Source organism: Lygodium microphyllum, chromosome 11 (assembly GCF_053477565.2).
Source record: "Lygodium microphyllum isolate KBCC chromosome 11, Lygodium_microphyllum_v1.1.10, whole genome shotgun sequence".
NCBI classification, from domain to species: Eukaryota; Viridiplantae; Streptophyta; class Polypodiopsida; order Schizaeales; family Lygodiaceae; genus Lygodium; species Lygodium microphyllum.
In genome coordinates this window covers 36,831,982-36,846,290 of record NC_141145.1, presented here as the reverse complement: position 1 = coordinate 36,846,290, position 14,309 = coordinate 36,831,982, and the positions used below count along the sequence as shown (strand labels likewise).

General features: G+C 41.2%; 1 protein-coding gene across 1 annotated transcript in view; it reads left to right on the top strand.

Moving 5' to 3' along the window:
* The window catches only part of CYL1 (alpha-N-acetylglucosaminidase family / NAGLU family), a 200,869-nt gene that overhangs the window by 178,855 nt on the left and 7,705 nt on the right, over positions 1-14,309 (top strand). Inside the window, exons 14-16 of the mRNA XM_087687497.1 lie at positions 7,306-7,404; positions 7,497-7,607; positions 8,072-8,235. Coding sequence (XP_087543623.1) covers positions 7,306-7,404; positions 7,497-7,607; positions 8,072-8,235 — 374 coding nt within the window. The remainder of the gene's footprint in view (positions 1-7,305; positions 7,405-7,496; positions 7,608-8,071; positions 8,236-14,309) is intronic.

Genomic DNA, 14,309 nt, shown 5'->3' with positions numbered 1-14,309 from the left:
GAATCTACATTTGTCAGAGTGATTATTTTCTTTCTGCAGTCATTGATATGTGGATGGAGTGAGAACATGTCTTGTTAGATCACTATTTTTTGGTTTTGGATTTGATCCACAGACCTGTTCATGCCTTAAAGGCTCTCCTTGCTCATTTGCCTCTACATTTCAACCAATCTTTTTTGCTGCAAAATCAGTTTTTGGAATGTGTTCAGCAATTGATTGCTTTTTTTAGCTCAAGGGTCCTATATGGAGGGATGGGAGCATGGCCTTTTTTTAGGGATAATACACAAGCGTTGTCCCGACAGTATGGTATTCAGCATGCTTCCTCTTTATGAGCTGAATTACATCATGCACACTCTTTGTTAGCCCACTTGTTGTCTATGTATCAATCAGGGGATACTATAGATGACTTGCTCATATGCATTGAATGGTTGAAATGTAGAGTTCAATCTCTTCAAGAGGAGGAATATGCTAAATACAAATTCTTGGCCCGAGAGAAAGTTTCGCAAGTTAATAACTGTCAATCTCATCAGTTTTTTATTTGTTGAGGCCAAAAATACACTCAAGAAAATATTGTGCGTTTGTTGGATAAGCAAGGTGTTATGGTGACTGATCTTGCTTACATCATTCAAATGTACATTGACTTTTATAATTCTTTGTTGGGTCCACAAGAGATTATTTCTAATGTTGTTCACTCTACTTGTCGATACATTTGTGATTTGGTTAGTAACCAGGTTAAGCTAGAATGGGTTGATTTGATGGAGGCTGATATTTCAGAGGATGAACTGGAGGATGTGTTGTCCCATTTACCACGAAGGAAAAGCCGTGGCTTGGATGGGCTTCCTAATGAGTTGTTTTCAATCCATGTGAGCAGCTTAGGGACCCATTGAGTCACCTGTGTCAGCAAGTGTGGAATTCCGGTAGGATGCCTTTAGATTGGAAGATTGCTGTCATTCAGTTATTGCCTAAGGTTCCCTCTCTGACATGTTTGAAATAATGGAGACCCATTTCTGTTATGGGTTCTTTGTATAAAATCTTCTCTAAAATCATTGTCAAGAGATTGCAAAAAGTATTCCCGCACTTGGTTCATCCACGTCAATATGGTTTCATTAAGGGTCAAAATATAATGCTTAACATTTTTAATGTTCAATTGGTGATTGATTATGCCAAAGCCTCAGGTCAGCAGGAGGTTATGCTTCAACTTGACCTTGAAAAGGCATTTGATCATGTAAACTGAGAGACACAGAGATTTCATCTATTCATTGGTGAAGTCTTGCCCAAGGCCTAGACTGTTTCGCGAGTACTGGGAAAGTGTGATGGACTATGGAAGCAAGAGGGTTATCGGCCATGCTAGAGTTGAATATTGCCTTCAATTGATTAGGTTGTGGAGGCTTTGGGGCCCGACTAAGATATGGAGGAGATAGAAGAAATACTCCCTTGCATTGAAATGATGACACTTTGTCGGGAGGTTAAGCCATGTTCGAAGATTGAGCATCGGTCAAACGTGGCATGCACACCCCTTACACCATGATGACAGATTTTGAAGTCCCTCTATATTCTGAGCATGAAGCACGTTTTGATACATAGGTGTCTTTGGTCGCCAATGGCTTCTAGGATTTGGATTGGTAATATCTGTTGGAGTGTGCTAATATGTTGTTGGGTAGCTATGTTCAACAAAAATGGGAATCGTTTCAGGATCAAAATGAAGAGGATATTTTGGATGCTACTGGATATAGTAAGACTGTGGTGCACCTTTTTCAGCCTTTTATGGAATAGGGGTCATCCTCTTCTTCACTAGCATGATTTTGGTCCTTGCCTAGATCGGTCAATGGCTGCAGTCCATGTTGGAAGGGGAGTGTGTGGAAGAAATTTATTTTGGCTCACGAGGCTTTTATGAGGTAATGTTTGAATGAGCAATGTACCCTAATGGTGTTCTGGTCAGAGTTTGTTTTTTAATAGTCATTTGGTCCATGTTGTGACTTGGTGACCGATGGAAGGTTTCCATTGTATGCTCCAATAGGAGCGGCCAGTTCGAATAGAAGTGGAATGTTGTTGTGCAATGTATTGGCCTTCTATTAAAGATGCTCCGCCACCCCAAGTTCAGGGCTATGGATCACAGTTGTATGTGCATGTTGTGGGACACTTCTCATGAAAGACCCAATTGGGGTCTTCATTGCACTTCTCGCAAAAGGCTCAATTGGTTGCATTTAAATGTCTTGGAATTGTCCGGGAATGTCTTCATTGCAAAGCATTGTTTTTCTTGCAGAAATTTGGTGTACTTCATGGCTGAATATCGAGGGGAGGCAGTTGCGATGGGCCCACTAGTCAATGAAGATCTTGTGGTTGAAGACATCGGACCATCCTGATTGGGGTTGGGTCGATGTTCATTCTAGAAGAGGCAAGAAGTCTGATGTGGGCATGACAGCTACTCCCCCTAGCACTAAGCAAGACCCCTTGCACAGCTATGGTGGCAGAAAGACAAACTGTCTCCAATACACACAGCTAACGACATGGTTTCTTTGACCCTAAAAACTTCTACTATAAAGGCCTCCTCTGAGCGTTTGAGGGACCCACTTGCTTGGCTTGGCTTTGATGATCCCTCCACCTCCAAAGTGGAGCATAGGGATTTAAATTGATTTGCAATATTGACTGATTTTCTTGATGAGCGCACTCTTGATATTTTAGCTCAAAAAGTGTAGTCGAAATAAAATCAGCCTCAACATTGAACACTTTTGTCATGATTTGTGGGGCTTGCCACTTGGAATGTGAGTGGCATTTGTTCATGCGGTAAGCAGCATGATATGTGGTGCATCTTGAATGATAATCAATGGGATGTGTTGTGTGCTCTTGAGCATAAAAGTCATGGTGAACCTGGAGAAATTGTGGATTGCCATGGGTATCATTTGTTTTATGCAAGGGGTTCAACATTACCCTATTCAGGTGTACTCATGGTTGTGCATGTGAAATTTCGGCCAATTCTTGTTAAGAATTATGTGCATGGCAGGTTTCTGGTTGCTGAAATTATGTTTGGAGGGGAGGTTCAATGGATGGTTGGGCTCTGTGCCTGGAATGATCCATCGTCGAGACAGGACCTATGGGACCGCCTAAAAGCTTGTCTCTATCACTTGGCCGTTCAAGAGTGTTGATGGGACATTTTAATGTGTGTTCATCACTTGCAGTCTACCTCCGAGCACTCGAGATGGACATATGTGAGAGTTGTGCTTGGCACGATTTTGCATTGGTGGTTCTAAAGTAGGACGTTTGATCTTGGCTTCATCCATCCAACTCGAGCTTTACTTTTCAAAGAGTACAACGTACTCCCATACATGGTCTCAATTAGGTTGTATATATGTTGTGCAAGACAATGCCTTTTTGGTACCAATTTCGGACAAGCGAGTGCTACAACAATATGTTTTGTCTAATCACTTTCATAGTTCAACATGCTTGGACACCCCATTGCTCCTTTTGTGCAATTTCTGAGGTAGTTGCTTGACAGATTTTTACATGATTTTCCCTCTGGGTGTAGTAACTCTTTTGAGCAATTGATCCATAATGTGCAGTGGGTTGCCTTGCACTATGGCATTTATCATGCCTCTTTTTGTAGGTAGCATCAACAGGCTGGTGAAGAATTGTTGGTTTTGGTCCGCTCTTGACTGATTGATTTCCTGGATGATTCGTTTTTGCTTCCATTGATCTCATTCAGCAGTTTTAGTTGAGATCATATGAGCAGACCAAACTAAAAACTTTGATTGAAAGTTTGCAAGATGCTTCATGCCAGTCTCATAAATTCTTTTGGGGTTTGCATGCCTCTCTCTCAAGAGAGGATTGCATATGTGCGGAAGTTACTTTCTAGGCCTTCTTGGTTCTACACCTGCTTCTATCGAGCTGATTACCTAGGCCGATTTGGCCTTTTATGCCTTGGTCAGGGATCTAGTGTGGCTACACATTCATGTTGCTTTGGATAGTGATATTTGTGAGGGTGAGGTTATGGATGTTTTGTTGCATTTGCGCAAGGACAAAAGCTCGGGATGGGATGGTCTGACTAATGAATTATTTGAGGCTTATGATTCTCATTTGGCAAAACCCTTGATAGCCATGTGGCAATAGGTTGGGAGGTTGGGATTATGTTTGCGTCCTAGAAGGCATGAGCATTCAAGTTGATTGTGAAAGTACCCTCGCTATCAATGTTGCAACATTAGCAACCAATTTCTTTGATGGGGTCTATGTATAAAATCTTCTCAAAAGTGATTGCTAGTTGCCTCTATAAGTATCTCTTTTATCAAGGATAGGAATATCTTACATAATGTGTTGAATGTTCGAATGGGCATTGACTATGCTAAGCACTCTAAGCAAGAAATCATGTTGGTTCAGTTAGATCTCAAAAAAACTTTTGACTACTTGGATTGGTCTTTTGTGGCAAATCTTATGCACAGCATGGGTTTTGGACCACACCGTTCTCATTTGATATACATTGTTAGCATAGATGCTTCTTCACAGGTCATGTTGAATGTCTAGGTCACTGAGCCATTCACTCTTGCCCCGCTCAATTAGATAGGGTTGCCCTTTGATCCCCATGCTCTTTGCCTTGGCGACACATCCAGTCCTTTGCATGTTATCTCATTTGGTGGACATGGGATAGCTGGCTGGTCTTTCTCTTTTGGTCAACATTTGTTGGCCAATCATTACTAGATGACACTTTTATGATCCTCAAAGTAGAATGGACAACCTCCACAAGGCCCATCTAAAGTCATTTTTGTGGGCCTTAAATATGCCTATAAGAAATGGTAGATCCAGGTTAGTATGATACGGAATTTCTGCTTTCTTGAACTATTGAATAACATGTAGAAGGTCGTTAACATCTAAATCAGAATGCTAAAAAATCAATGGTATCGAATTATTGAATAACATGTAGAAGGTCGCTAACATCCAGTCCTTTGCATGTTATCTCATTTGGTGGACATGGGATAGCTGGCTGGTCTTTCTCTTTTGGTCAACATTTGTTGGCCAATCATTACTAGATGACACTTTTATGATCCTCAAAGTAGAATGGACAACCTCCACAAGGCCCATCTAAAGTCATTTTTGTGGGCCTTAAATATGCCCATAAGAAATGGTAGATCCAGGTTAGTATGATACGGAATTTCTGCTTTCTTGAACTATTGAATAGCATGTAGAAGGTCGTTAACATCTAAATCAGAATGCTAAAAAATCAATGGTATCGAATTATTGAATAACATGTAGAAGGTCGCTAACATCTAAATCAGAATGCTAAAAAGTCAGTGGTATCAAACCTCTTTTCTGAAAAGAGAGTATAATGTTTTTGCAGAAGAATGAGGGATTGTTAGCTGCTTTGTCGATTTCAGAGATGTAGAAATCATTAAGTAGCTAGTTTAGGTCATTCTTAAAATTGCTAATATCAATGCACGATTTCTCCTTGATTGGAATATCTTTGAGCTTATTATCAAGGAAGGTTTCAAATCTATCAACATATAAGTGTTCATCAGGATCAAGGATCTTAAGAAACTCCCTAAAACAACAAATAAGAGAATGCTTGGCATCAGCTTTGGACGTCTGGAATCTTTTTGGACATGTTTTTGGCCTTCATATTAATGTTGTCAGATCCTCCTCCGTTAGCTGTATTGAATTGGGTTTGCAATCCTTACAATGGCAAGGTGTGGTAATTCCCCATGGTAATGTTGCAAGGCATTTGGCATATCCCTTGGTTGTTGATTTTTAACCAAAGCAATTGTTGCAATGGACTTTCCACAAACTGGGAGCCAAGTTTATTTATTGGAAATCACAGGCTTGGCCATTCCATGTGTGCCTTAAAGTGGCTTAGACTATCGTGTTACCCACGCTTGTTTTTTGCCGCTTTTGCCTTGGACTGCCTCCACCTTGAAGGATCTTACTAGAGACATTCGTTTTATGTTATGGAGAAAGAACGCTTGGCATACTTGTATGTCTTGGACCTCTTGGAGCCATGTTTCTACCCCGAAAATTATGGGTGGTGGGGCTATTTTTAATGCAAAGACTCGTATGGTTGCTTTTAGTCTCTCTTTCATACTATGTGCATGGATCATGACCCCTAGGTTTTTATCGTTCATTTTTTTCAAGAAGATTGGGGTCTTGTGCATGGTAATGCGAGCATCAAGGGCTCCCAAAAAGTGCAATGGCATCTTGCAGAAGAGGATTGCTTGGGGACTAGTTCTGTTTAGATGGAATTGTTGGTTGTGTCAAAGCTACTTTCGTGAGATGGGAAACAAGAGGACCGCCCAAAATTTAATCGTATGGCACATCTGGGCTTGTTTGTTCTTGATGCCACTCTTGTGAGTCACAAAGGGTTGATGTCTTTCTGCACATCTAGGAGGCTATTTTGGATCCCTTGAGGATATCGGGATTTGTGAGGCCAGCTTTTGATGGTATTGCAGCGTAGGGAGTCCTTCCTTGCCCTTCATTCTGATCATCCATTGCAGGATTGGGATCTTGCGGGGCGGCTTGATCTTGAAAAGGCTTCAGCTAACCAAGTGTATTACCTTATTATCAAAGACCATGATTTGCTGGTCACTAAGGCCAATGCTGTTTGGGGCTTGCATAAATCTCGGGTTTAGCAGAAAATGACTGTCATGGAGGGTTGGCTCAATAAGACTAGGTACAAATCTAAGGTCTTGCCTTGGCCCATGATGATTGGTGATCTTCCCATTGCTTCGGCCCTTTCAAAACACTGAAGCTCGAACGACAATTGTTTTTTAAGTCTCACTAGTGCAGAATCCTCTTGCCACAGATTCGGCACTTTCAATTGGGTCTTTGCTAAGCCCAAATAATCCACTTCGGAACATTCAGCACACTGATCTTCTTACGAGGGAGGACTTGGTTCATTGGCATATCGCAATTTCTGCTGCTTTAGACCATCACACACGCAGACACAAAGCTGTGTTCACACACATGGAAGGTGTAGAGATAACTGAAATATAGGGTACATGGACATTGAAATTGTGGCAGATGTAGTGCATTCATTGTCATATCTTTTGTTTTATAGATTCCAAGATTCCTCATTTTGAGTAATTTGATAAAAGGTCATTAAGGACATTGAGAGAACGAATGGGTTGTGGTAAAACTATTCTCTTGCATTCTTGATGTGTATATCACCAACAAATTAAGCATCAAGAGGGAAAAATGTTTTGAGTTTGGAGAGACACCAAGGACATTCACAGCTGTTATGGATCTGTATTTTACTAATATTAATTAATCTGTTCATTAGTAGACTCTGAGATTCCCCATTTGTGTATAAATAAATTTATTATTCTTTGCTAGGTTGGTGTTGGCATGTGCATGGAGGGAATAGAACAGAACCCTGTGGTTTATGAGTTAATGGCTGAAATGGCATTTCGCACAGAAACAGTTGATGTAGAGGTAAAGAGTTTTTCATTATCTAACCACTTTTTCCCAATATTTTGTAGTCTCAGTCATCTGAATATGACATGCCATTCAGTTGAAAAATGTAGGAATGGATCAAACTGTATCCAGCAAGGCGATATGGAAAAGCTACCCAAGGTGCACAAAGAGCTTGGAAGACCCTGTATCACACTATTTATAACTGCACTGATGGCATTGCTGTGAGTTACTAGTGCTTGACTGATGTATTCAAGTTTGCATTAGCCTTCGATGTTTACACATGCAGTTCCATGAAAAGCAGCCAGCACATGTCGCTGTGAAATCATAACTGTTTTGTTTGGGGGATGGGCGGATCATCTACATGTGTATGCAAAGAACATGTCTGATTTTAGTCAATATTTGATGTATAATAAACATTAAAAAATCTGCTGTGTTTTGCTTATTTACAGATAGATTCTATTATGCATCATAGCAACACCTGCTGGTTTTGTATAATAGTTGATGCTGACTATTGCAAATATTAGTCAGTGCCTAACCAATAGAATTAGAAACATGATATTTCCTTTTGCAGTCTTCTTTATAACTGCAAGTTTTATATTATGCATCATTACATGCTTGGTTTTATGATGATCGATGCAACGTTTCTCAAGGTTTTCTTACATGAGAAAGCTAGCAATGGATGCAGGACCATAATACAGATGTTATCGTTAAGTTCCCTGACATTGACGCCACAAGCGTTACACTTGATGGTGTGCCTGGACATCTCTGGTACTCAAACAAAGAGGTTATTGGAGCATTGAATGATCTTCTTGAAGATTCAAATGAACTCGGTTATGTGGGAACTTACAGGTAGTTAGGTTAGAATTGATAGAATTTACATTCTGACAAGCCGTTGTTTAAATTTTGAGAATAGTCTATCCAGGTATATTCTGTATCAATTTTCATTACATGTTTTGGAATCATTCAGAGTCAATAAGGTGAAGATAGTTGTCTCTTTCACACACTGCTATTCTTGTGTCTTATATACTTTCCTTAGAGTTTTGTGTGTTACTGATTGAGTGTGCAAAGAAGTATTGAGTAATCTGTCACCCAATGGTTGAAAAATGGACTGATTGCAACCAGGTGATATTGCCATGGGTAGGAACCATGTAAATATTGCAAACGGCATTACCCTAGGGAGACTGGTACAAGTCTGTTAGCCTGCCTGTATTACTCATGTCAGTCTGTCATCTTCTGGTTGTGAGCTTGTGTCAGAATCTGACAGAGACATAGGAGCTCTGGCAGTTTTAGGTGCATTTCCTTAAGTTGTTGGCTTCGTGTGTGCATTCCTAAGTCAGTTTCTTCTTTTCCCAGTCTGCCTCTACCTGCCGGACATTGTCCTTGCCATCTGGGATTTTTCTGTGGCCATCTCCTATTTTTTTGGCATTTTCTAGAGTGCAACCAGCATTAAATGCTGGTCAGCCAGCATTTATTGCACCAACTGTTGCAGGTCGGCTAGTTTTTGGCTTTGTTGGCTATTTATAGCTTGCCTCCCCCACTTAGCGTACACACACTCTCCACTCTTCATTCTATCATATGCATGTGCACAATCCGATACATTGACACTCTGGCTTGTTGTTGACACTGTCATCAGCCTGATTTGGTGCCCTCACTAATGCTGTGGACTACTTGTAGGGACTGATTAGTTTCTCCCCTTGGTAGCGGCATTGTTCTTCAGTGAGTGCAGTATTCTTCCTTCATCTTCTTCTCCTCTCTCTCTCTCTTTTTTCATGAAGATAATTGAATTAAGTAGTTAATATTTACATCAGACCATCAAGTCAGCATCGAAAATAGCTGGCATAAAGGAAAGTATACACAGAAATGTCACATAGAAAGAACAGCTGGTGTGGAGTGAACAGTATCCAGCCAAGGAGTAGCAATGTCAAGAAGAACTAGATCAGCAGACACCATAGAGGAGATTTGCCACAACACTAAACCACGAATTCGGGTCACATGACCATGAATCCCAGATACTGAATCAAAAATGAAGGCATTCCAAGTATGCCAAATATGCCATAAGGCTGTCCATCTAAGGAAATGGAAAAGGCAAGAATAATCCGAATGCAAAGAAGTCATGGAGGTCATCTTTCCCATAATCCACGAACGAGCTGATATTCGGTGCTCAGTCAATTAGAACCACACACGGGAAACAAAACTCCAAATCTTTCTTGCAACAGGGTAGGAGACAAAAAGATGAAGCACTGTCTCATCACATGTAGTACAGAATACACATCGACCAACAGAGATCTTGCGAGCACGCAACACATTCCCAGTAGGAAGAGCCCCAATAAGTACCCTCCACATAAACACTTTTCCGTGATACGGAACCTTAGAATTCCAGAGCTAGATGAATCTATCGTGCCACTTCTTTTTGCTCTCCCGAATATGCCATACTTTATTAGCCCTCCTCATGACCCATCTCTTGGCCTCCACCATTTGATGATATATCTGGTTACGTGACCTTTTCTCAAAATCATCAACAATCACAAACATCCAATCACTCCAAGGAAAGAATAGTTGTAACACAGGCAAAGGATAGTGCCTCAAAAGTTTGTCCTGTTTGATCGACCAAATATCATGATATCCTCTAGGCACCCAAAAGTGCTGATGAATACGCCGAAAAGAATAAAGGTAGGCCTACCCAGGAATGATACCATCTAGGACTGTCTGCAACCCCAAATAAGACATCTGATTGAACTTGTCTTGCTACAGATATTTATTAGGCCAATCCAACAACCTGGACGTAGCAAGTACTTCACCTAGCAGGGAATTCTCCTCCTTATGAAAGTTAGGAGGGCGCAAAATTGCAAAACGTAACATCGCCTGCCAAGATGTGATCATATGAGAAAGGAGAAAAGATTGGGAGACCTTAATAAATCTTGTGGAGTTAAGCACATGCCACCAAGAAGCATGAATAACTGTGCTACCATGAGAAATGTCAATCCTTTCTAGAAAAATTTTTGCTATATCTGTCCAGGGATGACTTTCTACACAAAGTGCTTGCAGAAGAGCTAACCTCAAAGTAGCCATATGAAAATTAACATCCAAAAGAGATGTTGCCTCCATCCTTTTAGGAATAGTCACATGTTGCCATGAAATTCACACCTGGCTCAGGCGATTTCCTTTCTTTTTCCATAAGATGAATTGAATAGATTGAACCAATTCCAATAGGGACTTCTTGGTGCAAGGAAGCAATGGCAAGAAAAACGAAATCATGCGGATCATAATGCATTGAGCAACTTTAGGTCTCACATGGAGAGGCCAGCCTTGAGATTTCCAATACATAAATTGATCATGAATACGGGATGCCATCCAATCCAACAAGGCACGAGGAGCTACCTCCACTCCAATAGGATAACCCAAGTGTAGGATAACCCAAGTGTCTGGTTATATTTCCCTTAGGAATCACAATACCATTTTAGCCCAAAACCTGCAAATCATTTTGCGTACAAGAGAGCTGTGTGGATTTCTGAGCATTAATATGAAGTTCGAACGCCATAGCAAAAAGTTTGCACGCTACCATTGCTAGATTAACATTCGAGCGATCAGCCTTAAGAAACATAAAGGAATCATCTGCCAAAGATTGACCTACAAGTTGGGCCCCACTAACAAAAGACAAACCAACGATCTCACCTTGATTGCCCAACTTATCCAACAAAGAAAGCATCGGGTGAGTGACTAATGCAAACAACTAAGGGCTGAGAGGGCAGCCTTGCCAAAGAGATTGAGATAAGGCAATTTCATCAATGATCCCTCCATTAAGTGCAATACGGGCCAGTACCTCTTGACTAATAGTATCCATAAGAGAAACCATACGTGGCCGGAAACCCATGGTGAACATTAGCTACCTCAAAAAAGACCGGCTTACATGATCAAATGCCTTTTCAATATCAAGCTGAAGCATAACAACCTACTGGCCTTAAGCTTTTGCAAATTCAATCCCAACCAGGGCTTTTCCTTCTAGGCAAATGGGACAGCACCTCTTCCACTTCATCCTCCGAAATATCAGCCTCCATCAAGGCTACCCATTCTAGCTAAACCTAATTACTAACCAGATCACAAATGTATCTGCGAGCTGAGTCTATAGTATCAGAAAGAATCTCTTGAGGGCCCAACAATGATTTATAAAAATCTACACACATCTGAATGATGGATGCAGAATCTGTCACCATAGCACCTTGCTCATTCTTCAAACGCACAATATTTTCCCGGGTGTATTTCTGATGTAATCGAGCAAAGAATTGATGAAGTTGACAGTTATTGTGGTGCAAAGCTTCCGCCCTGGACAACAATTTATATTTAGCATATTCCTCTTCCTGTAGAGATTGAACTCGGCCTTTCAACCATTCAATGCATATAAGCAAGTCATTAGTGGTATCCCCCAACTGGCACAGAGATAATTCAGTGCGTAAAAAGGAAACATGCTGAATATCATACTGTTGGATAACGAACGCACATTATCCCTAAAAACAGCCCATGCTTCCATCTTTTCTAATAGGACCCTAGAACGAAAGGAATCAATTCAAGAAACTGATTTTGCAATAGAAAGGATTGATTTAAACGGAGAGGCAAACGAGCTAGGAGAGCCTTATAGGCATTAATAGGTCAGTGTGTCATTTCCAAGATCAAAGGATAGTGATCAAACAAGACATGCTATTACTCTACCCACATATCAATGACTGCAGGGAGGAACGAAGCACTCTGACAAATATAGATCCTATCCAATCTGACCAATGTGTTTGGATGCTGAAGAGACCGATAAGTATATTCTAACTGAGAAGGATGCATCCGAGACCACATGTCCTGTTTCAAAGACACAACTGCTAGAGCATCCCAAGCATGTCGCTCAGGACCATCCATAACCAAGTGCTGTGAAGTCGTATGATCCAGAGATGTACAGGCATTAAAATCACCCATTACAAAGCCTTGACGAGCCATGGCAATGCAATGCAAGTCATCCCAAAGTTGATGACATTCACGAGCAGTAGGAGCATACACACCCACTAGCCATAAAACCTCTCCCTCATATAGGATTTCCAAAATTATAAATTTTCCTCAATGGTCCTAAGAAATCAAAGATGGTTGCAATGAAGATCTGACGGCCAACATAACTCCAAATTTATGTGGAACACAACAGTTAAAAAAGAGTGAATAATCCTTATATACATAAGATGATCCTGCCAAAGCATGTTCTTTATGCTTCACAGCACAAAAAACATCCCAATTGCCGGCTAACACAACTTTCCACAACCGATATTGCTTACTGCTCAAAGAAATACCTTTAACATTCCACAAAGTAATTCTCATGATGGATCACAGAAAAGGAAACTACTGAACCCCTACTTTTCCTTTCCCTTTTACATCAACTGCTTTGGCTGCCTAAAATCTTTCCATCTCGCTTCAAATCACATTTACCATATTAGCCTTGCTAGCAATCGAAGTACAAGAAGGAAGCTGTTGTTGCTAGGAACAGAAAACATCTCGAGGAGGCACCAGCCTCCCTCGCGAGTCAAAGCGCAGAGCAGTATCAGAAACCCTTTTTTCATTCGAACCAATTGCAGGTTGAGGTTTCATATAGAACCCCCTACCTCAGTGTTGAAAAGTTTGAGTGATAGATTGTGGAGCTAGGTGAACAGGAGTTGACCAAGGCTCCTGTCTAACATTACGGCGAACCATCATAATCCAAGAATTACCCTGAGGAGACAAGTTCTGGCCCACCGGAAGTGATGCACACTCAATACTAGCTTTTGAAGCAACCTTCTTTCCATCTACTTGTCACTATTGGACAATCGGCTCAAGAGTAGCTTAAGGTTGCTGAACCATCTGCTGGGGATGATGGTCATGCATATCCAAACTAGGAACCAAAGACCGCTGCAATACCTCCTGACTTCTATCACATGTGAAACAATGTCCACCGCAAATGTACCTCATTTCAGCTCATAAACCAAAGTTTGCAACCACGGAACCTCAAAACGAACTTTGGTTAGAACTTTCGTTGGGCGAGGTTTCCTTGTATCCCAAAGTATAGAGGCCCTATTCCTATTGCGGGAGGCCAACCAAGGCTCCACCAACACCTCACCAAGAGATCTCAAAACCAAGGGAAGAAGTCGCGAAAGATGTGCAAGAAAATCAACTATCTCGACCCAAATTGGACATGCCTGCCTAAGTACCTCCTGAAACTCCGCCATAGGCCTCCATGGAACCATATGAACTAATTGACTATCCATGAACAACGGGATACATTGCATAATATGAGCACGCACTTCCGGGGAGCGGAAATGAACCTTAAAAAAACCCCATTGGGCCATCATAAATCTCTTCCACAAGGGGGGACTTGCCCTTGCCCTGAAGCATCCTCCTGACACACCTCCACATTGACAAGCATAGATTGCAACCAAGCACGGATTCTAGTGATCAAAGGAGTCCTTCCCGTAAAGTAAAAGATGGATGCTCTCTCATGAAAGGCAGCAATCTGCTGTAGAACCAGATCAACACCCATAACAGCGGCCACATGTTCCCCTTTCAGTAAAGAACTCACTCTACCCTCATTGGCTTGAGCATATTCCAACATAAGATGATTGGAAGTGGCCAGCATAAACTGAAAGGACTCATTAGTCTGAGAACACGAAGTATGAACATTTTGCTAAGGCAAATTCAAGGCAAACAAATCTGGTTCTTCGACTGACATCTTATGACGTTTACCCATCTCATCCCGTTCCATTAATTGCCCAGAATCTTTGGCTGATGAATCACCATCTGATTCTGCCAAGTCTTTATCATCCCCATCCCCAATATGCTGGTCTAGAAAGGCCATATCAATACCATTAGATTCCTGCAAATTCGCCATATCCGAGATTTATGCTTATTACACAGTTTATTCCAAC